The 23,483-nt window shown below is 45.9% G+C and overlaps 1 protein-coding gene across 3 annotated transcripts in view; it reads right to left on the bottom strand.

Moving 5' to 3' along the window:
• Positions 1–23,483, bottom strand: part of CELSR2 (cadherin EGF LAG seven-pass G-type receptor 2) — a 110,883-nt gene that overhangs the window by 65,896 nt on the left and 21,504 nt on the right. For all 3 annotated transcript variants that reach the window (XM_083509780.1, XM_083509781.1, XM_083509782.1), the window contains exon 2: positions 5,057–5,701. In XM_083509780.1, the coding sequence (XP_083365906.1) occupies positions 5,057–5,701 (645 nt within the window). The remainder of the gene's footprint in view (positions 1–5,056; positions 5,702–23,483) is intronic.

Below are 23,483 nucleotides of genomic sequence, written 5' to 3'. Positions count from 1 at the left end.
AATACGTTGGCCACCTCATGAGATGAGAAGACTCCCTGGAAAAGACCCTGATGTTGGGAAAGATGGAGGGCACAAGGAAAAGGGGACGACAGAGGACGAGATGGTTGGATAGTGTTCTCAAAGCTACCAGGATGAGTTTGACCAAACTGTGGGAGGCAGTGGAAGACAGGAGTGCCTGGCATGCTCTGGTCCATGGGGTCACGAAGAGTCGGACACAACTAAACGACTAAACAACAACAACAAGCCCCAACCTGGTACCCTGCAGATGCTGCCTGCCAGTCATGTTGGTTGGGGCTGGAGGTGGGTTGTAGTCAGAAACATCTGGATGGCACCAGTTTTGGGAAGACTGTAATAGAATGATGGCAGCAGCTGGCTGCTGTTAAGACCCTGGGGACCTAAAAGTGAGTTCTGGTTAACATTAGTTGCAATGGCATTATGTGGAATATATTGCTCAGCGGGATGTTAACAGGAACTCAGTCCTCTAGTCACACCAGCTACTATCCTTTCGTGCTACTAATAACTCCTCGTTAACTTATCTGATACTTTTCATCCCATGGGGGATAGTATACAGGTGCTTATAACTTTTCGCTTATGGGGACAAAAGCAGCCGGGGTGAGATTTCAAACAAGAGAATGGACAGAAAGGAAAGGGTCCAACAGGCCACCACCACTGCTGTTTTCAGTTTCCCTGGTTGGTTTTGGTTTTTGGAAACAAGATTGTGGGAAGTTGATGACAGCGTACCGTGCCTAGTTTTACGCAGACAAGTGCTGCTGTGTAGGTGTCAAGAGAGCAAGAAATAAAGACATGATCTAGAGGGCATACTTTAATGCATCGACTCTAACTGTTGAAAAAGAAATGCAAACATTTCACCAGGCGCAGGTATACAAAGCAACAACAATAATAAAAGAAAGATTTTTCCAACACTGTATCATAGCTGGGGGGCAAGTGGAGTCGGCTGCATTCAGAACAAAAGAGTTTAAGCTGCTCATCCTTATGCCAGATGCAAAAGCTACGTCTGTCTTTGAATGTGAAGGAATGATATATATATCATCTGTACTTATTTTATTTATGCTTTGTTGCATATTTAGTAATACCACTACATTAATTCATCTAAGATTTATTTCCATAATCGAGATTAAGGATGGAATTCAGCATCGCACTATGATTAATGTTCCGTCTGCACAAGAACCTATGCTTTCTAGACAGAATGGCCCCCATCTCCTCCATGAATGATGCTCTGGGGTTTCTCCTGACCCCTCCCCTCAAGCCAATTTTGGGGGTGCAAGCGGGACAGGGGGCATTGTGCAAGTGGGAGTGCTTGTGCTGTTTCTGCTGCAGTGGCTCTTTAGGTGAATCCTGCCCATATAAGTTTCTCAGCCTTGTTATTCAAAGTCAAGATTCCAGATTTTCCTGCTTGGCAGGGGGTTGGACTCGATGGCCCTTGTGGTCTCTTCCAACTCTATGATTCTATGATTCTAGATCAGCCCCAACCAGCCCATCTACCTTGCTGTTAGGGTGGGATAATGCAGTTATTTAATTGAAGGATTCCAATTCCTAGAGGTGGTTTAAATAAACAGACCTTGTTAATAATCAACAGTAAACAAGACACATGTTTCCCTGTGCCCCAGAACGTGAAGGTGGAAAAAGTAATGGACAGCATGCACGCTTCACTTCCACCAGTGGTGAGAACCGCTAAGCAGATGGTCAGGCCCAAATCCCAGTCAAGGCAAAGGGTGGCACAGAATTTGGAGGCCTTTCAAAAAAAGCAGATCAGATCATCCCAGAGAAATGATGCGAGACCTGAGATGACTGGACAGAGACTCTGACAAGAAGCCTGCAAGGATCCCAGGGAAGGCCAAGCAATTTGAGTGGGTGGGCCAGATGATCTGTGGGAGCAGGCGTGGGAGAAGATTTCACTCTAGGCGATTAGCACAGACAAGGGGGTGGACATGAGATTTTTACACACATCATGCAGAGGATTAGCGCCAAAGCTGGGGTTTCTATTGGTGCTGGGGACCCAGCCAAACTCGCAGCAGTAACTCTCCTTCCCTTTCTGCTGCATTCTTCATAGTTGTGGGTGAAACAACCACACATACACACACATATACATACACTGCAAGTTGTCAACCAAGCCCTTCCCCTTTTTACTTGCAAAATAAATATACCACGGCACAGAACCAAGCTGATCACTTGACATTGGTACTTGAAAATTTAGGCTGTGTTCATGTCCTTGGGATAACCCAATGGTAAGCAGCAGGCCACCAAAGTCACACAGATGTCCTCTTTGTGGCATGGGAGGGGGCACCTGTAGTACCAGAAACCCCTTTCCTGGATCACCGCTTGCAGCAACAGACCCAAGACAATGCACCTCCCTGTCTCCAATATTTTCAGCTAGGCTTTGCCCTCAGACCTCTAAGGCTCCTGCTATGCGGAGCCATGTAAAAAGATGCTCTCTTCCCCCTTTCTGCCTTCACGGCATCAGTGGCAGACCTTGGAGTCTCCAATTTCAGTGGAACCCTGTGCAATGCCAAAATTAGATGCCCGCCCACCGCTTCTCACGCTCCATTCTAAATCATAGTTGTGGTGTGCCCTGCAGCGCCCTTGGGGCTTGGCACCCAGTGAGACCGAACTGGTCACACTCCCCTAAATCCGCCTCTGAGGGCATGGAAGCAGAAGAGGACCACTGCAACTGCAGGTAGGAATAGAGGAGGTCCATCTCTTCTGAACCTATGAGCCTCCCCAGTCCTGGCAAAAATCCCCCCCCCAAGCACCCACACACTACACTTTGGGGGGGGGAGCCAGATGGCAATCGAAGTCCTAGCTGGAGAGGGGTTGGTTAAATTTCCCCATGTGCTGTAACCCCAATAGAAAGGGGGGTGGATTAGATATGGATAATTCCCTGATGTGGCATGAAGTTAATTTTGTATATACAGTGGTACCTCGGTTACATACGCTTCAGGTTACAGACTCCACTAACCCAGAAATATTACCTCAGGTTAAGAACTTTGCTTCAGGATGAGAACAGAAATCATGCAGCGGTGGCGCAGCAACAGCAGGAGGTCCCATTAGCTAATGTGGTGCTTCAGGTTAAGAGCAGTTTCGGGTTAAGAACGGACCTCCAGAACAGAATAAGTACTTAACCCAAGGTACCACTGTATTATAGACTGAGATACATTATAGACTGGAGGCAGGCAGGCCCATTTCTTAAACAGACTATTTAACTGGGAGAAGCTGCTACACCAATAAGTAATGGGAATCACAAGTTCTGAGCATACCAAGCATGCCGGCCAAGTGACCGAGAGGCACACACAGACAGGCAAACACATGCACACCCACACAAGACTCGTTTCCTATTGCTTTTATCTCTCAGCAATATGCAAGGGGTCAGGAGAGGAGAACTGCTCATTGTCTGTACTGGGAAAGCTATCGGGGAATCTGTAGCCAGCCTGCCATTGTCCAGCCCTTTGTGCAAAGAAATCCGGCTGAACTGGGGCACAAACAAGGGGCCATTCATATCCCGGCCGCTGCATTTGTTGTATCACAAACACAACAGAGCAGCAGGAATGCAAATAGGAGCGACACCCCGGGGCCAAGGCAGGCCCCCACTATGTTAAGCAGGCCGGCCCCAGAAAAGAAAAGGTCCATCCCAGCTAGCATTACGCCATCACGGAGAGGTCATCTTCCTGTGATCTAAAGCAGAGAACCATCTCAGGGAAACTTGCTGCCCTCCCCACCCCCAAAATGTGTTCCTAATATAGCCCAGCTCCAGACAACAAATAGTGTGGGTATCACTTTCGCATCCCTCATTAACTGCCCTTCAGAGAAACATATCTGCTCCCAAGCAAAGTGCAGTAAGGAATGGACTCCACAAGAATCAAGGCATATAAAGAGAGAAAAGCAAAGGGAGATTTCTTTGAGTTCTACCATTCCACATAAGCACACAAACTTCGGAAGGACAGAAGTCAGCATCTCTACTTGGGTGTTTGAGCTGCAAAGGCAGGTTTGAAAACTTAGGTCCAATACTTGGTGAGATCTTAGAAGCCAGGAGGAGTCAGGTGAGGTGAGGTTGAGTGGCACCCATAGTGGCCAGGAAATGAAGGGAGTGCTCCCATTACTGCCTTAGAAATTGGGTTTCTGTTTCATTTTCTGGTACCGGTATGTTTCACACAGCTCTTTCCTGCCAGCTGTTCACATGAGCACAGCTTAAATTCGTTCCTGTTTGTGTACGCTACACAGGCGTTAGCACGCCATCAACAGGCCAGGGATGTCTTTTCCCTATGCAAACATTTTCTCACCTTGCCTAAAGTCTAATTAAAACATCTCAAGGACTCCTATCAGTGTGAAGCTGGCATCAAACAGGAGTAACTTATAACAAAGCGCGGGATAATAAAGCATTTTGAATAACACGGGTCGTGTGAACACACATTAAAAACCTGAAAAGCAGTGAGTGCTCAGTAAACAGGAGTGTGAACCCAGCCCCTAGCACTTAAGAGGAATAGAATAAGCTACGCAATGCTATTAAAGTGGTGCAGCAGGGCTCAATTTACTAAACTGACACAGTCGGAAAAATCCAGGTTTTCTAAGAGCAGAATTTAAGTTATAGTCATACCTCAGGTTGAAGTAGCTTTGGGATGAATATTTTTGGGCTGCGCTCCGCGGCGCCCCGGAAGTAATGGAGCGCGTTACTTCCGGGTTTCGCCACTCACGCATGCGCAGACGCTCAAAATGACGTCACGTGCATGTGCAGAAACAGCGAATCATGACCCGCGCATGCTCAGATGCACGGACGCAGGTTGCGTTCGCTTCAGGATGTGAACGGGGCTCCGGAACGGATCCCATTCGCATCCAGAGGTACCACTGTATTATGGTACTGATCTTTCTTTTTCTCTTTTTTTCCTAATTTGAACAGTGATTACATACACAAAAAAGAAAGAAAATAAATAAATAAGAAGAGAACAGAAGGAAAAACCAGAAGGTGAAAGAGAGAAGGAAGCAATAAGTTGTGTGATGGGATGGATTGTTTATACTGCATGAGAAAAGCACAGCCAACACTCACCTGTGTAGCCCTCTTGGCACTCGCAGGTATATCCTCCCTCGCGGCTCCGGCAGTGCCCGTTGCTACCACAGGGGTTGGAATAGCAGAGGTCAATCTCGGTCTCACAGTAGTCGCCGGTGAAGCCAAGTGGGCAGCGGCAGCGAAGGCCATTGACTGGGTGAATGGGACGGAAGAGAATGGTGTCCGAGGCAATGAAGGGCGCCGAGCTGTCAAACTTTAGCACTGAGACGCAGCGCATGTAATTTTCACAGGGCTCCCGCAGGCAAATGTTGTCGTCAAAGGGCAGGACTCGTTGCTCCGAGATGGCGGCCAGGAGTGTGCGGTTGAGGTACAGCCGCTCCTGCAGGTCCTCGGAGGGGATGTAGCGCCCGCCATGGGCCCCGTCCGGCAGCAGCACGGAGAGGCTGACGTTAAGGATTTGGGTGGCCTGCACATCCGTGTCGTTCTGGATGTTGAAAAGGACGACGTGGTCGCGGGAAGCAGAAAGCACAGCCGCCACCCCTTCCAGGAAGAGGGCCAGCAGCGGGGAGAGGAAGCGCTCCTGGGACATGTTTTCCAACCGCAGAGTGATGCTGTTGGTCAGCATCTCGTCGGTGATGATGGTCACCTGGAGAGTGCACTGGGCCGCCACACTGTGGATCCCATCTGTAGGGAAGCGAGAAGAGGAAAGAGTTAATGCTGCTCGTTCAGCACAGAGGAAGGTGCAGAGGGTTGAAGCAGAGAAACCAGTTCATGTCATGTGACAGGAGTGGGGACAGAGGAGTTCTGGCACTCACCATTGCCAAAACAAAGAGCACAACACAGACTGCTCTGCTCCTTCTGAATAGGATAAATCCCATGGCTTCAACCTGGCTACTCTGGTCCATCAAGGAATTGGCTCTACCCTCATCAGCAAGGAAGAGGAAGAGACCAATGTCTGGATGGCCACTGGAGACCAAGGGTGGACTTCAACATAGCGCTAAGGAGACTGCGCTGTTCTCAATGAAAGCATTTTTGCTTGTCTTATGAAACAATTTCTCCTTCAACAGCACACTGTTGGGGGGGGGCGTGTCTCCCAACCCCCTGGAGGCCATAGGACTTCTCACTCCTGCAGGCTTTGAGGTCCCTCCCAACTTTATGTGTCTATGATCCAATTTTGTTTTTGCTACACTGGCTTATAGTCTGTTTATTTCTGGGTGCAACTTAATGCGCTATGGGTTGTTTTGTTTTTTTAAACAAGCCACCAATAAAGCCTTAAAGAGATCAAGATCAGAATATTTAAAAAACCGCCTCCTTTCAGCTGTCCATTATATTCACCTGAACAGTGGCCTGGAGGAATATTTTCAGCCCCTTATGGAATTCCAGGACTGCCTGCATTTTCCTTTCTAGCTATCACTACCTGATAACTACCAGTGTCAGATCAGGCACCCGTTAGCTACATTTCAGGCATGGCCAAATCTGTATGCCATCTTGGGTTTCATCATGGAAGAAAAGCAGAATGTAAATATAATATAAAACCATCTAGATTCTTAGGGCAGAAACAACATTTCAAAGAGACTCGTGGAGTTTGCATATTACTTTCTCCCCTCTTACAGAGGATGTCCAGTTACAATGCCACTGTCTGTTTCATTTATTTCTTATGTTTATGAGATGCCTCATAAAATAAATTATCTAGGTGTCATATAGCATAAAAAGGAAACACAATAAAAACATGCTACAATAAAACCACAGACACAACCAGAGGGGGGAAATACAAATATAAAACCAGCCAGTATGTACTGTATATAAATATACAAAACCAGCATGATAGGATATACTATACATGACAGAACTAAAACAGCCAACAAATAAATACACTAAAACCACCATCCATACTGTAAGGATGTAAATCCAGATCTTAAAAGACCTAGGAGAACAGAAAAGCCTTAACTTTGTGCCAAAAAGACAACAATGTGGGTGCCAGCCAAGCTTCCCCCAAAAAAGCATCCCATCTGTGGGAAACCCACCACCAAAAAAGCTCTCTTTCTGCGAAAAAATGCAGCAGAATCAGATGGTTTTTCCTGAGGTAATAGAGTCAACTGTTCTACTTCAGACGGCCATTTTTTGGGGGACAGACCTTGTAATATTGAATTGTTTCCCCATGTACCAAGTTTCTTGCAAATAAAAACCAAACCTTCGAATCCCCTGCCGATAGAGGAAAACCACTACTATACCATCCCTGATAAGTTATTTTATTTTTTAAAGGAAAGCGCTCAAAAATGTCAGGGCTCCCTCAAGTCTGTTCCACCACCTCAGGACTCCTCCAGCTCATTATCACCTCATTTGGCTGCATGTGCAGACCAGGACCAAATATGATGTGTGATGTGATCCCATCACACTTTTGTGCTTCATCGTCAGTTGCTGGTAGTGGAAAGAGAGAAAGCAATGATGTAATGTCACACATAATGTTGTACCTGATCTTACAAGGGAGCAAGACACATTTCGCATCCGCTTCTACCCTCAGAGGCACTTCACCTGTTCCAAACATGGAAGGTGACAAACAAGCTTCTACCCTGGGATTCTTCTGTAGGCACTGGAAGGTCACCAAATATCCGAAAACATCCAGGAAACAGGGCTTTGCCCAAAAAGCAGAGCAGAGTTTATTTTGAAGCGAGTTCCCAGAAGCCCCAGGCAGCCATTCCTCTCAGGAGCATGGTGAGACATATTTTTACACAAATGAATACTTGTCTAAAATTATTAAACATGTGGCACCATCTTTCTGAGAAGAATATTCGAGAAATGCCGATAGGCAGAAATGTGGGGGGCCACCTTTAGTCGTAACGCAGCATGAAGCAACTCTCAGAAAACCAGCATAAAAAAATCAAAATACACCAAATTATCCAAGAAGTCCTTTCTAATTATTGCAGTCAGTATTTACTATTTACAACCGCACTGGGCTAGATGTGACATTGCAGTAAATTATGTCTGCAAGCAGATATCGTCTCCCACTCCTCCCATCCCTTTAAAGACCCTCCTCGCTCCACAATTCCTGATGTTGTGACCTGCTTCCATTATCCAACTGTCATCTCATTAATGAAACTCCTCCTGCTAGAGGAGCAGAGGGCCCCCCACCCTCTGCAAGAGGTCAGAGTCATTAACAGGGCACTGAGGTTAGGAGCAGAGGTTTTCTCTCAGAGCTTATCTGCCGAGAGGGAAGATCTAGGCATGGTTTCTCCATTCATGGCTAGAACCTTCTTAACTTGTCCTGAAAGATCTGCTTTTAAAGTCAAGTCAAGTTACAGACCACCTGAGGATCAGAAATGGCCTTGGTCATGCATCTGCATAAATTTTTACTTGGTGGATAGAGTGAGGGTTTATCCACACTTCCTCTTTTCCCTGGGGAAAACCACTCTTTAGCGTTCAATTGGAGCAAACAGCAATCGGGTTTTCCGTGGATTGCTGTTTGTTCCGATTTAGAGCTAAAGAATGGTTCTCCCTGCGAAGGGAGAGGGGCAAGGGGGAAATCACTTGGCCCCATGCTTTCTAGCCACAGGGCGAGTGGAAGTATGGACGAGCCCCGAATCTTTCTCCTGAACCTATTGGCTGCATTTACATCTATCAATCATAGTCTCCTGTCAGTGATGGGTATTGGGGCCACTGCTTGGCCTGCCCAGTAGTGAGACGGCACAAAACAGTGCTGGGGGTTTACTGCCCCACCTTGCAGGAGATGCCTGTGGAGTGCCACATGGTGCCATCTCATCCCCCATACTTTTTGTGTGCATAAGATCCATAGAGGAGATTATTTCAAGGGTTTGGGGAAGGAATGCTGATGATACTGACTCAGCCAGTGCTTTTTTTCTGGGGGGATGCAAGGGGACGCATACCCCTAAACATTTTGTGAATCTTTGTACTTTTGTCCATTTACTGTATTTATTTTTCCCAATTTGAACTATAAAATGGTGATTTTCTTGAGTCAAAATGAGAGTACCCCTAAACATTTTTTAAGGAAAAAAAGCACTGGACTCAACTATGGAATGGTGCTCAGAAGCAACAGGCGGCTGGATGCAGGAAGCTAAACTGAAACTCACTCCCAACAAGCCAGAGCGGTTGGTTGGTGGTCCAGTCTAGGAACCTATTCAACCTATTCTGAACAGGTTCACATTCTCTTCTTATAGGATTGGGTTTGCATATTTGAATCTCTAATACTAGGTGTATCGAACAGGATACTAATAAAAAGATGCACCATCTCTTCAGAATGCAAAAAGATATAAATGGATGACCATTGTAAGATAATCACAGCAAGCTCTGCCTGCACAGACAAAATACTACAGTAAAATATAGTAAAAGTTTTCTTATCCTTCTCTGAGAGGGACATGGCTATATCATCACTCTACTAATGTTTTGTCCTTCTGTGTTCCAGATCCATCTCTAGTGTGAATGAAGTCCATATCCTCCAGTGTGTCTAAATAGAAGGGGGTTTGCTGTTCTACAGCGGAAAAAGTGGGCTTGTATCTGGGAAAACAAAGGTAGCATTTTGGTACTGATGAGGCTCAATAAAGCACGCAGAAGCTGTGGCCAATGAAAAGCGAGGCATTGAAAATGATGCATCCTTCGTAAGAGTGGAACAGGTAGCCCAGAGCAAACAAAACTGGCAGGAAGGATGGTCCTTGTTTCTGTCTCTCCAGTGCTTGGCTCAAGCAAAGGGAAACAAAGGGAGGGGAGAAAAAACAAATGAGCTGCCTGGTCAGGAAGCAGGAGAGGAAACTCAGGCCATCCTGTTGTTAGCCAAAGGGCTGGAGCCACCTGGCAACCACAACTGGGAACTGAAGGTGTTCTGTGATACTGCACTGAACTGGCAAGTCACCAGGTAACAACATTCAACACACTGAGGTACAACACCACCCTAACCACACACATATAGCTGGGGCCTTTCTCTTTTTTCGCTTATGCAATTTTGTAAAGTGCTAAGCACATAGATGGCGTTGGGGGGGGGGGAATAAAACACAAAATAATTATAACAACAATAGCAATGACTACCCACTATCAAATCAAAGGCATGGTGAGTACAAGATGGCATAAAGCTGTTTCTCCAGAAGACACACAATTTCAGGACTATCAATTCCCATGCCCAATTAAGCAGTAATGAATGCAATGTCTCCCCTCTCTCACACATACAGATGCCACGGGTGTGTGGGGGGATGTCTCCCATCTCATCTGTTCAATCCATTCCACCTCCTAGCATATGAAACCAAAAGCAAAGATCGCTGGAGACCAGCTGCCTGCCAGAAACAAGGAGAGGAAATGCCCAGGTAAAACCAGGTAGCTACCACTGCTTCCTGCCCTGCAGCAGGTGAGAGAAAAATCAGGTAATTGGCCTAGACCCTAGTAGAAAGGCTTCTCCCTCCCTTCTCGCTTTCAAAGCAGGATGCAGTTGGTCTGTCCAGCCCTCCAGTTTAATCAAATACTGTCAATAATTAACTGCTTTAATCTCAGCTATGGCAGGAATCCACTGGTTGAGTAGATGCCAGGAGCTATAACTATCCCTGGAAACCTGCCTCCCCTGCACACACACTGAAGAATTCCCTTGGGAAAGTGTCTCAACCCCCATCCGGTTTCGATTAGAGACACTTCAGTTGTATTTCAGATTTTACTGTGCGTGGCACAAAGTGAAGAGGAGCCCAGAGCAGCAGCTCTCAAAGCCTGGACTAGAGATATAGCGAAGCTGCGGCAGAACCGTGCTGTGGGAAGGGAAACAGTCTCTGCACTGAGCATTCTTTGCAGCGAGTGCTCATGATGTGGGCTTTTTAGATCCAGGAAAATATCCACACCTGAGGCACTTTTGCAGCACAATTCCATACATGTTTACTCAGAAGTCCCACTGAGCTCAGTAAGACTTGCTCCCAAGTGTCTCACTACAGCACTGTAGCCTGGGGTTAAGATGCTGATCCCATTTCCAGTAGGGTGGTCAGAAGGTAGATGGGGATCTACTGGTAGATGTCTGGGCGATTTGCAGTGGATCAACAAGGACTTCCAGCTCTCAGGAGGAATAGCAAAATGACTTTCCCCATCTTAATTACACTGCTGAAATGAAGAAAGAGAATCAGGGATGGACTTTTGTGTGAAAGGACTATGGGATCAGTCCAGCTCTGGTATTGGAAACCATTTCCTAGCACCTCATTTCGTTTTTTCTAATTTCTATTTTTGGGGTTTTCTAATTTTAAGCGCTGCACCTGGCTCTGGTTGGTAGATCTTTGTGTTATAGGAAAACCAGGCATGCCTGAGGTTTGCCCACCTCTTGCCTAAACTACTGATCCACAGATGAAAATAATACTACTGCTTTACCTTTGGGGGAAGAAAACCAAGGGTCTTGGAGCCAGAACTTCTGGAAAGGAGGAGAAAGAGAACTTTTTCTGTTAAAAAATGTTTCCAACAAGGAAATGAAGATCCGCAGAACTAAAAGAATCCAGCTATTTAGTCCAAGGGAAAAGATGGAAGAATCTGTCAAGGCAGAAGCTTCAGAATCCTGCCGGCTGGCAGCCTCTACCTGGCAACTGCTTAATGCCATCCATCAAATGAATCTTAAGGCTGCTGAGGCCCATTCCACCAGCTTCTGCCTTACAAACTGAATGTGGATGAAACCCTGCAATTATTTAGCTACATGCTGCTAACAAAATTCCAGGAGGGAAGGGGGTGGAGGGCCAAACAATGTGTGGCAGAAGCAGACACGTGTGTATAAACCAAGGTCTGCCACAATTGCATAGAATGAAGGTTAAAGGGTCTCATTTTAATACGGAAGTAGGTGGGGTGAGGGGCATCAAACTCCCCCAGGCCGTGTCTTGATAGCCAGGGCTCTGATACTGGAAATGAGCCCAGCTGTCAGAAGCAGAAGCAAGCTGCAGGGAGTTCTGCACTCATTCGTGTGCCCTTTTTGCTGGGGCCGGGGGGCAGACAGACATCCCGGCTTCTCCTTGTGGCAAATCAAGGTTTAAACACAGAGCTCTGCCACTGAAGCTGCAGAAGTCAGGAAGAACCATCTACAAGAGATAAGCCTGTTTTTCGTTACCCACCCATATGTGTTGCAAAGTGCCAACTGGTGAGACTGTCCTTCTTGAATGCTTTCGTGCATTTCGGAAGTGGCATCGTCTCTCATCTCTGATTTCCTGCTGAAATTCATGTGTTCCTGTCTGTCTCAAAACTGATTCAATTTCCTCTGTGGGAACTAACCTCCAGATGGTTGCTGCTTGTAGCACTGTAATCTGGGGAGGGGAGTTAGGGGATTTGGAGTTTAGAAACTTTTAAAATCTGTTTTGGAAGACAACGAAGGATGTCGCACAAGCCTCCTTGGGCATGGGGTTCTCTACAGAGGAAGGCCATTAGAAATCCAGTTCACCCACACGTTAAGCTGAGAGGCAGTGACTGGCCCAAAATCATCCAGTGGGCTTCATGGCTGAGTAGGGATTTGAACTCTAGTCCCCAAGCACTATGCCACACTGACTCCTTGAAACCACGGAGAGCTGCTACTTGGCAAGGGAGACAGTAACTGGCTGGTAAGGCAGTTCCAAACAGTTCTGTAAAGCTTTATAATCCAGGAAAGGTCCAAGTTTCTATCTGTTGCACAATACCTTCCTGCATCTGAAGAAATGGGCTCTAGCCCATGAAAGTTTATAATACAATAAATCTGTTAGTCTTAAAGGTGTCACAAGACTCTTTGTTGTTTTCACTGAGACAGACAACATGGCTACTGCCCTGGACCTTAGGATATCTATCTATCCATCTATGTATGCCTTTCTTACACTAATATTACTTCTCTTGAGTCAGCTACTGGAATGATATCAAGGCACTTCCAAGAAAATTGGAATGACTATGTACTGCTTGCTCTCTTCCACCCCAAACCTCTCCTAATGTTGGTACTGCACTCTAGTTAACTGCCAATTCTGTAATGTTTCCTTCCTGATTTTAGGCTTCTGGAGATGTGACTATCAGGGATGGGTGCTGTTGTTTTTTAAAGGATATTTGTCATCATCATGACAGTTGAAGGCACTCCAAAATGTCAAAAGCAAAAGGAAAATGAAAAGAAGCTAACAAGCTTCCATGACAAAAATGAAAAGATATATTTGTAGGAGTGCGGTGGGATAAGAAGTCAGAATGGGCTAGAACTGTGGGTCACTAGGATTAACAAGCCCAATGCTGAGAGGGCCCTGGGCTCTTAAGAGTCTAGTCTAGATTCAGCATTATGATAAGATGCATCTGAACATCTGCCTGGGGCAGCACTTTGCAGGGACAGCGCTCAGTAAGTCATACATTATATACAAAGAAATACATTTGCATGGGCGGGGGGGGGGGGGAATCACAGCTTGGAATTCACAGAAATGCTGAGGGACGGGCGAGGGAGGGAGCAAAGGCTCTCCAGCAGAAAGCCACAGCCTGATAGCCAGCAAAGTGAAGGAACTCACTTGGCGCAAATGACAAGCCATGGCAAGGACCTACAGGTCATGGTGTATGGAGGAAAGAGGAATTAAATATTTTGTCTAGGACACCCCATTGGAAAGTGAGCACTGAGCAATTCAAATGAGGTGGCACACCCCACAAGAGTAAAGGACTGCTGTGTTCTTTCTATCTATGAACACATCTCTGATTGTTTGATTCAGGAGTCTTTCCTTGAAACCGATAAAAGGAATAGAACCCGTGGCAGACGTGGGATCTGTGCCCCTCCACAGCTTGCAGAACTCCACCAGCCCCGGCCAACATGGCCAATGGTCAGAAATGATGGGGGTTGTCATTCAAAAACATCTGGAAAGCCACAGGTTGCCCACTCCTGCTCTAAACCAAGATTAATCCCTCTAACCCACCCTTAGATCACACTGGAATATAGTCATTTTCAATGACCAACCCTCAAACTGCCTCATCCTAGACCTGGTGCATGGCTGTTCTGTACTTTGGTTCTGTTTGCTCCATGCATAGGGCCTCAGCCTTCCTCTCTGGAAGCAATGCCTTGTGCAGGCAGCACCTGAATCTCTGCCCCCCCCCCTCACCTTGCAACTGTATACATATGACCAACACCCCAGTAATAAGAGAACACCACCAGGGAATTTTGGTTGGTGCATAAATACTTAACAGTGTAATGACTATGCTGAGTCAACTGGAGTTAATTATAATAATAACTACAACACCAACAGTAATTAAGCTCTATTTCCCTCTGAAAACAGCCTCCTTGTGGTGTTTAGTGAATATCCCTGCTATGCAGATAAGGAGTCTATTTCCCACCCAGTTCAGAAAATGTAAAACTGGGCGGAAATGAGAAACTCCCCTTATTCTCCAGCAACTCCTAGATTGCCTATTTCACAGCCTACACTGGAAAGCCAGATTGCATCCTTTCAGTGAAATGGGTGATTCCCTTGGCCTCCTGGGACATGCAAAAAAGCAGTAGTTTGGATTGGGGTCCAGAACCTATGGCATTCCAACTGGTCTTAGCATCCAACTTCCATCAGCCCTAGCCTGCATGGCCGGTGGTCAGGGATGATGGGAGTTGTAGTTCAGCAACATGGGGCAGTCCATAGGTTCCCTACCCCTGCCCTAGATCCTCAAGAAGAATGGTTTTTGTGATTGCTTAATGCTAACTATACACTTGAGTGCTCCTGGGAGCTCCCTGCCTCACAGACACCCCCTTCCTTGATACACAGGAGGCTCTATAATACCCTCCCTACTGATGTGTGGGGTGGCTTTACCCATCCTATGTGTGGCCTGCCTGATCAACCATGGATGATTTATGGTAGTTCTTAAACTGTCCAGAGATTTCTTCTTGGCTCATATCCTCATCTAAACAAGACTTAAGAATTGTTAGGCAGACAAGAATTAATACGACACTATCCATTTCCTAGAGTTTTTGTGCTTCAATTCCTTCAACTGCAGGCAGGCCATCCAGAGAGACAGTCCCATGATACTTCCTAAGATCTACATGACAGCTAATCAAACTACCTAGCATAAGGCATCTATGACCTCCAAGGACAGATTTCCACTTGGATGCAAAAATGAGCTTTCTGCTTTCCGCACCCTAGGAATATCTCAAAACAGCCTCACGGCAAACCACTCTGAGCCACTGTCCCCTTACAGTTGTCCGAACATGGGAGGACTCTTCTGCTGACACAATATTCACCTTTGCTGAATTGTCATGTAAACTGAGACCCTCCTAACAGAGAACAAAGGTGAAGTTGAATTCTCTCCCACTACACTTCTTCCTGCAGCCCCGCAGCCCGCCCACCTTCCAGGAAAAGATGGCTGCTTCACCATAGCTTCAGGGTCTCCATGGCAACAACTACTAAACAAAGCATCTAGAGGGGCTGGAGTTTTTCCTTGAGACACAGAAAGGGAAAGAGGCAGACTTGGCAATGCTACACTCAGCACCTCCCCTGACAAAGATGATGTTCCCAGCTCAGAGAGGGCAAGGGACACTGCAGCCTACCTGTCAGCTGACAACAGGGCTACGTAAGAGCTTCCTCTGCTTTTTAAAATTGCATTTTGTGACTGAACAAACAAACAAACACCAAACATGGTTACAGTAATAATGAAAACAGGGAAGGCTCTTGTGACACCTTAAGGACTAGTGATTTTATTATGGCTTAAATTTTCATGGAATACATCATCAGATGCATACAGTGAGGTCCTCAGTTCAGGTATATACATGGTTCAGCTGGGCTGGAGGGGGGGGAAATGTAAACACTGAGGTCAGGGGGAAATAAAAGACAGGAAAGCACAGACTGTGATAATTACACAATTCACACAAAAAACAGGCATCCTGGAACTGGTAAGCCAATTAACACATATAATGTGCAAAAAAAGAGCATTTGTCTCAGTTCAGTCCACAAGTGCTCACACTGAACCTCTTCATGTATTGCAATTCAGCCCTTTCACATTATATATCTGACAACTAAGGCTTTTGTCTAACGCAACACTAAATAACCGTCCCATCAGTGCAAGGGTGTCCACTTGTGCAACGAGATTCCTAGCCCCTTCCTCTTGCATACCCCTTAAATTTGTTCCAGGGGTTCCCGAAATCCTCCAGAGCCAACTTGAAGAAGGCAAAAGGCATGCATAGCGAGAGGAGAAAAAGTCCCGTGGCACAAATAGAAATCATTGGACCAACAGAACCGTTAACTTAATGCTGCACTGGATAATACAAAAGGATCTCATCTGAAGAAGTGAACTGTAGTCCACAAAATCTGACGATAATATATTTGTCGTTTTTGCTGCAAGAGACCAACACAACTACCCCTCTAGAAACAATACTGAAAATACAAAACAACATACATTATTTGTAGCAATTACTACAATACCCAATGTTCTTTCTTCTTTGCAGTATGCTTGTTAGTACAGTTATTTGACTATTCTCATGCTGCTGCTTCCATTGAGGAGAATGGGTCAGTCCTGGGAAGCTGGGGGTTGAAGTGTATAGAATAGTGATCTAGCAAAGGGTGGTGTTGTGATTTAGTGTGTTGGAATTTGGCTGGGAGACCTGGTTTCATACCTCCAATCAGCCATGTGGCATGTCTGCAATCCTATGCACAGTGAACCTGGAATAAGCACCACTGAACACTTCTAGTTGCACAAGTTAAATTTGTACACTGAGCTGTAACAAAAGGTCTGCAGCTGGCTCAAATACAGCCTTCGGCTTTCAATTAGAAATGCAAACAAGCTTTCAAAGAAAAAAATTAACTGCTAGCATGAAGTAGGAAAGAAGTATGCAGCATCTGTCTGATTATTTTCATCATTCTCCAACTTCCTCTATGACAGAGCCTATGCTAAACTGTCACAAACAACAGCAAAACTTGAAAGCCTCATTATCACCTCAGTTGCTTCCCAGAGCCAGGAGGACCTATGAATTACCCTGGCAGATGGCAGCATCACTCCTACTCTGAGAAAAGTCCCAGAGCTGCACATTCTTGCCCATCTCTTGCCTGCATTCCCACTACACTACACCATGAACTATTACTTCTCTTCCATTATAAGCATAGCTGTCAACTTTCCCCTTTTCTTGCAAGGAATCCTATTCAGAATAAGGGAATTCCCCTTTAAAAAAGGGAAATGTTGACAGCTATGATTATAAGCATTTTAACAAGCTATTTGTCATCTTCAAGAATAAGAGGAAAAAAGAGACAAGGTGATGTCTTTCGCCAGACTGACTTCTGGCAGCAAACTTTCTTTGCTATCAAGCGAAATGAGCAGGTTGCTGGTCCTCAGCTTAAGTAAAATAACACATCAAATATTTAAGCTACAAAAACACAGCAGCCTAGTCACAAGTTATTTAACACTTCAGATCCAATGCACAGTATTATGTGTCTAAGAGTGCGATCCTATGCATGTTATCTCAAAAGCAAGGCCAGCTGTGTTTAATGGGACTTATTCTAACTCAATGATGTCGCTCTGAAGACTAATGAGGATCATTGAATTGCCGCTCTTAACTACTTTGTCTCAAGTCATTACACCCTGCCTAGGACTGTGAAAGTTTCAGCTCTATAAATGAGGGGTGACTACTCTATCAGACACAGAGCAATTGTTGGACTCCAATTCCCATCATTCCTGACAACTGGCAATGCTGGCTGGGGCCGATGAGATTTGGAGTCCAACAATATATGGAGGGTCACTGGCTCTCCACTACAAACTTAAGGAACATTTCCTATTTGATAAATGCAAGGAATCCAATTCAAAAACATATCCATGAGATCAGAGACAAATGGGAGAAAATGAAGAGAGGCAAAGTGATGACAGCAAGTCAAAGGCAATTGGCTCCTTAAAACCTTGATGCAAAACAGAAGACAGCAATGTGTTTGATGGAATTAATGTATTTAGAACTTACTGGGAGCTCTTAATTCACACCAGCGTTTGTCTTAGTGCTATTCAGATGCACCAGAAGTATTTTCTGAGCCCATCTGACAAGTATGAGCCACTGAAAGTATCTCATGACTAGTAGCCATTGATATGAATGTGTCTAATCCTCTTTTAAAGCTGTCCAAGTTGGGGGCCATCACTCCATCTTCTGGAGCAAATAGCATAGTTTAATTCTGTGCTGTGGGGGGGGGGAGTTTCCTTTTGTTTGCCCTGGGTTTTCCAACTTTCAGTATCGCTAGATGCCCCTGGGTCCTAGTATTATGACAGAGACAAAGAGAGAGAGATCTATTTTCTTTACATCATGTATAATTTCAAACACCTCTATCATGTCTCTCCTTGCTCAGTCTTTTTCTAAAACTTCACTTGCCCAGAGGAAGGGTAGCATACATGGTGCTGAAACACAACTCCCATCAGCCTCAACCAAATGGCCAATGATCAGAGATGATGGCAGTTGTAGTTCCCCATCCCTGTTCAAGGTGACGGGTTCCATGCATTCATACTTTATGTTCCATGATACTCCTCACTATTTACCGGTAAGTTGCTGGAACAAACCTCGGAAATGTATCAGAGTTAGAACTAGCTAAAAATTGCCATTTAATTTATTTTTTATGCAATTGCTGATCTGCCTTGAATCAATTAATAAATATCTTGAATTCCAAACCTGAAATGGATGAAAGAGCTTTGCCTGCACACAGTCTCCCCTGTGGGCTGGCTGCTCACACCTAAGGTACTTGGTTACTAGAAGGGAGCAGACCCCTTAAAGATCTGAATCCCCTTGTGTACTGAGCTAAAAATACATGGATGGAGGTAGCTCTGTTCATGAGTAAACAACACAATGTCCTGACTCACTAGGGCATATGTTCCCTCCACAACATAAGCATCAAAGCACCACACATTTTGAGATATATTCTATAGGGTGTGTCAAGCAGCACACAACTGATAAATTTATTTCACAGAAACAGAGATGACGGGAGCCAAAAGGCCACAGACCCCAAAGGTCCTGCCCCCAAAGTAAAGTTCCCCCACCTACGTACCTGCATCTGCAAGATGGGCAATGCAATTGAGAACATAGTATGTCACAAGCAAAGGGCAGGTACACAGTGGGAAACGTCCCGCAGAGCGTTTTGTAAGCTACTCGTTTGTAATTCATGACTTCCCAATGCAAAGGACTCAAAGACATTAAAGGCTGCATTGAAGTGAAAGGAGTTCTGCATTACAAATTCAAACGCGGTGAATTAATTGCACATTAACAAATTAATGAGTTATAGATTCTTGAATGATTAACTGTGAATTATTTGAGTCATGAGAGTTGTTCACAGCAGAGTTCATTTACTCAAAGGAAACTGAACCTTCTTAAAAGCACTCTGCTATAGTTTTCTTTAAAAAGGGAAATCCTGGTTTTGTTTCAAACACTTGTTTACTCCAGCTCCTGCGATGGCATGGGGTTGTTTCCAACTATGTCTTACTCAACACAGACCCTTTGAAACTGATGGGCCTATATTCGTTATGTGCCTTTATTTCAATAATTAATACTCTCAGTATCCTTAGAACAACTAAAATTAGATAGAACCACAAGCTTCGAAATTGCCAACATCACCAGTGACACAGCTCTCCCCTTAAAAAAACAGATTATGAATCTAAGCAATCCATTTCCCTAAATCCGAAGTAGGACCATAGATAGCTCAGGTGGTAGAGCATGGGACTCCTAATCTCAGAGTTGTGGGTTCGAGCCCCAAACTGGGTGGAATATTCCTGCATTGCAGGGGGTTGGACTAGATGACCCTTGGGGTCCCTTCCAACTCTAAAGGTGACCCTGGGACACATTTTGCAGCCCAAGGGTCACATTCCCTTATGGGCAAGCTTCCTGGGGCTCCAAGGGCAAAAGTAGGCAGGGCAACAGAGACTACCCTTACCTTCTTCTTTTTTTACCTTTTTACATTCCAGACATACCACAAATCAGGAGGTTTCTTCACACATACACACAGAGAGAGAGGAAGATGCTTTATGCTACATGAGACCATTGGTTCACCTTTCTCAGAACTGTCTACACTGCTAGCAATGGCTCTCCCGGGTTTCAGGCAGGGAGTCTTCTCCCACCCCTACCTGGGGATGTCAGGGATGGAACTTGGGACCTTCTGCATGCAAGGCAGATGCCCTACCACTGAGCTACAGCGGTTCCCCACACCTCTGTCCAGACAAGCAAGAGGCATTGCCACTAATCAAGGAAACGTTCTGGATAGGCAGAAGCTCTTGAGGAGGATATAGGATTGGGATGCCTATGGTGGATCCCAAGTGCCAGATAGGCTGGCAAGAGACAATAGTCAAGCCTCTGGGCCTGAGGATCCCAATCCTTGCCAACACTAAGTTGAACCCACCCACCCTGGCCATCACATGGCAGCTGAACCTAAATGCATATCGGATGCTGTCAGGGGCGAGAGACAAAGGTGAGGGCAACCAAGGAAAGTGGAGGATGATGAGCCACCGCTACATCCCTCCATTGTCTCATGACATCCTAGATGCTTATTGGGCTAGCTCCCCATCTGTGCAGGATGCCAACTAGGCTAGGAAGAGGACAAGAGCCTCAGCACCATTTCTGCAGGAAAAAAATCATAGAATTGTAGAGTATAGTATGAAAATCAATATCCAGAACAGATACCCATTTATCTGGTACGTGATATACAAATTCTGCCAAGATTAGAGAATGCAAGCCAAAATTCTTTTCAGTGGCATTTGGCTCATGTTTTGGAAAGTCACTTTCAAAGAATCGTAAATATGGTTCTGCTCATCCATACCTACCCAAGCTTTCTAGGCACAGGTATCCGTTTTCCCAGTCAGGGTCCGAGCACTTTTTAAAAAATAAAAAATGCCGCAGGAAAACCTATTCTTTAATACTGAATTGGAACAAACAGTAATTCAGGTTTCCTGAATTACTCCAATTTAGAGGTAAAGAGCAGGTTTTCGTGGAGAAAGCGCTGGGGGTAAAAAAAAGAAAAGCACTCAGACAAGGAGTGTTAAAGTGCAGACCTGTGCCTACAAATGAGGAGCAAAGGTAAGTGTCTATAAGCCCTTAGGGCTTGTTCATACTTCTACGTGTCCTGTGCCTAGAAAGCATGGGTCAAAGTGGTTTCTCCCCTGCCCTGCTCCTTTCCCAGGAAAAGCTCGCTCTTTAGCTCTAAACTGAAACAAAGAGCAATCTGCAAGCAACCCAAATTGCCATTTGCTCTGATTGAGCGCTAAAGAGTGGTTTCCCCCAGGGTAAAGCAGCAGGACAAGAGGAATTGTGGAAGAGATTTGTTGGGGGATCAAACCAGGAACATTTGGTTCTTTGTGCAGAAGCCCTGCATGGTGAGCAATCAGAACTATGGCACAGGAAAGCTTTACAGGCAGTGAAATATTCTCAGGCTGTGGCCAGATCTCAGTCATCCAAACTGGTAAATGGGTTCTCCTGGACAGGAGCTTCCTTCTCTGGACTGAGCCACAAAATCTTCCTGGCTCTGATACACCCTCAGCTCTGATTTCCTGATTTAGGGTCCCTCCCAATGCCCTTTTGACTGTGAAGTCATTGTAATCTATGGTCATGAAGGTCGCAAGGCCCCACTTTCAATACTGTTTGCACCTGCAAAAGTTTCAGGACAGTCATGCTGCTTTGTTACCAGTCACTGGACATCCTGTAACTTCCCGCTGAAATCCTTAAGCTTTTTATTTTTTTTGTCCCACTTTTGTTGCCTGGCATGCTCCGGTCCATGGGGTCACGAAGAGTCGGACACGACTAAACGACTAAACAACAACAAAGTGCAAGAGTGCCCCCTTTCCCAGATATCAATAATGGAATAGTATTGGTGAAGCATCACAGAACTAACCAGAGTGATGTGTGGGCAGTCCAGTATAAATCCCCTCACTAATGCACAATTTTTACATCAATGAACACCCCCACGAGAGCTTCAAAGCACAGACCTATGCCTAGAAATGAGCAGAAAAAGAAAGTATGTGTGGGTGAGCTTTTAGGGCACATTCAACCACCCACAAAAAACACCAGTCTGAAGGAGCCTTTAGGCACTCAGCTCTTAGCTCACCTCTGATAGCTCTCTCACTACTGCCGCCACCCTCTCTCTCTCTCTCTCTCTCTCTCTCTCTCTCTCACACACACACACACACACACACACACACACACTATACCTTTAGATCAACCTGGAAGACCCCCCTTTTTTGCTCCCCATCCTCTTGATCCTGCAAAGGACCATGAATATCTGCAAACAGCAGGCTCAGGAGTGCTGTTCTTGTAACAGCTAAAGGGCTCTCGAGGAGCTGGAGAATGCGTGCCTCAAATACTCAAGACAGGAGTGGCTGATAATCCCTTCTCTTTCGACGGGAAACTTTTGTGCCCCTTACGCTCTGCCTTGTTCAAGCTGCCAGGAGAAAATGAACCGAAACACAGAGGATTAGAGGGGTGAGAGGTGTGAGGGAAGAGAGCTCAGGGGCTGCACTTCTGAGGGAGGGTGGGAATATATACAGGAAGCCCAAGGCCAAAGTGTCAATGTAGCTGCGATGTGGGTTTGGGTGGCATCCGCCCAAGAGACCCCCAGCCATCTGCCTGGCTGCAGCCAAAGCTCCAGCAGAAAATCTACATGTGGTTTCCCCACATTGTTTGGTGAAGGGTACTAGCTGCCATGGCAACGGTTGGAGCCCAGCTTGCCTGTCAGGCATGAAGGAAAAGCCATGCTCTTTGGCAGAGGTCCCGGGCGATGCTTTCCTTTGGGAGAGAGCCCTTCTGCTGCCCACCTACAACACATTCCAAGCCAGGAGAAGAGGCTCTCCAGGACGCTCTTGGGCCTTAGCTGAGATTCCAGCAACCTTGTTCTCTCTTTCCCGGTTCGTTTCTGCCAAAAGGCTGCACCTTGTTGGAAGAAGGAAATCCATTCACACCAAACTTACAGCTAAGTAAAGGAAGAATCAGAGAGATGGTTGGAGGGTGGTTGTGGTGGACAGGAGTCAATAGCAGGATAGTGGAAAATTGATGGTGGAATTCGTCATCACACTATAAGGCGATAGTTCTGCCATTGTAAGTATTTCTGCTTGCTGGGTGGAACTATCTCTCAGCTCTTCCCACCAATCTGTTGTGGGAGTTTTCCTGACCCTCCACAGCAGATTTGGGGGAGGAGAGAGAAGGGAACTCCACTCAAAGGTGGAGCTAGCTGATCCGACACCCAAAGCAGCACACATGCTGTGCACCCAGGGGTGTGGCTAGCCGCCCACGGGGGCAGGGTGTGTGGCAAGCATCCCAGGGGGGCAGGGCAGCAATGTCACCCCCCTCAGGGATGACACCCGGGGCGAGCTACACCCACCGCACCCCCTTCCTCCCCCAGTGACTCCACTGTGCTAGCAGAAGTCCTTCATGAGTTGAACCCAGCCGCAAAGTCCCAGAACGTTGTCCTAATACATTCAAGACATTCTGTCTATTATGTTTGTAATCTATCAATCACCTCATCACAGCATACATAGGGCACCAATTCCAGTCCTTCCATCAAGCCCATGGCAATCCTGAATGGCCTCCCCCCTTCCTCCAGTTGCCATCTGGCCTCCTCAATCC

Source organism: Podarcis liolepis, assembly GCF_965112155.1.
Source record: "Podarcis liolepis genome assembly, chromosome: 6".
In the NCBI taxonomy this organism is placed as follows: Eukaryota; Metazoa; Chordata; class Lepidosauria; order Squamata; family Lacertidae; genus Podarcis; species Podarcis liolepis.
This window is presented reverse-complemented; position numbering and strand designations above follow the sequence as displayed.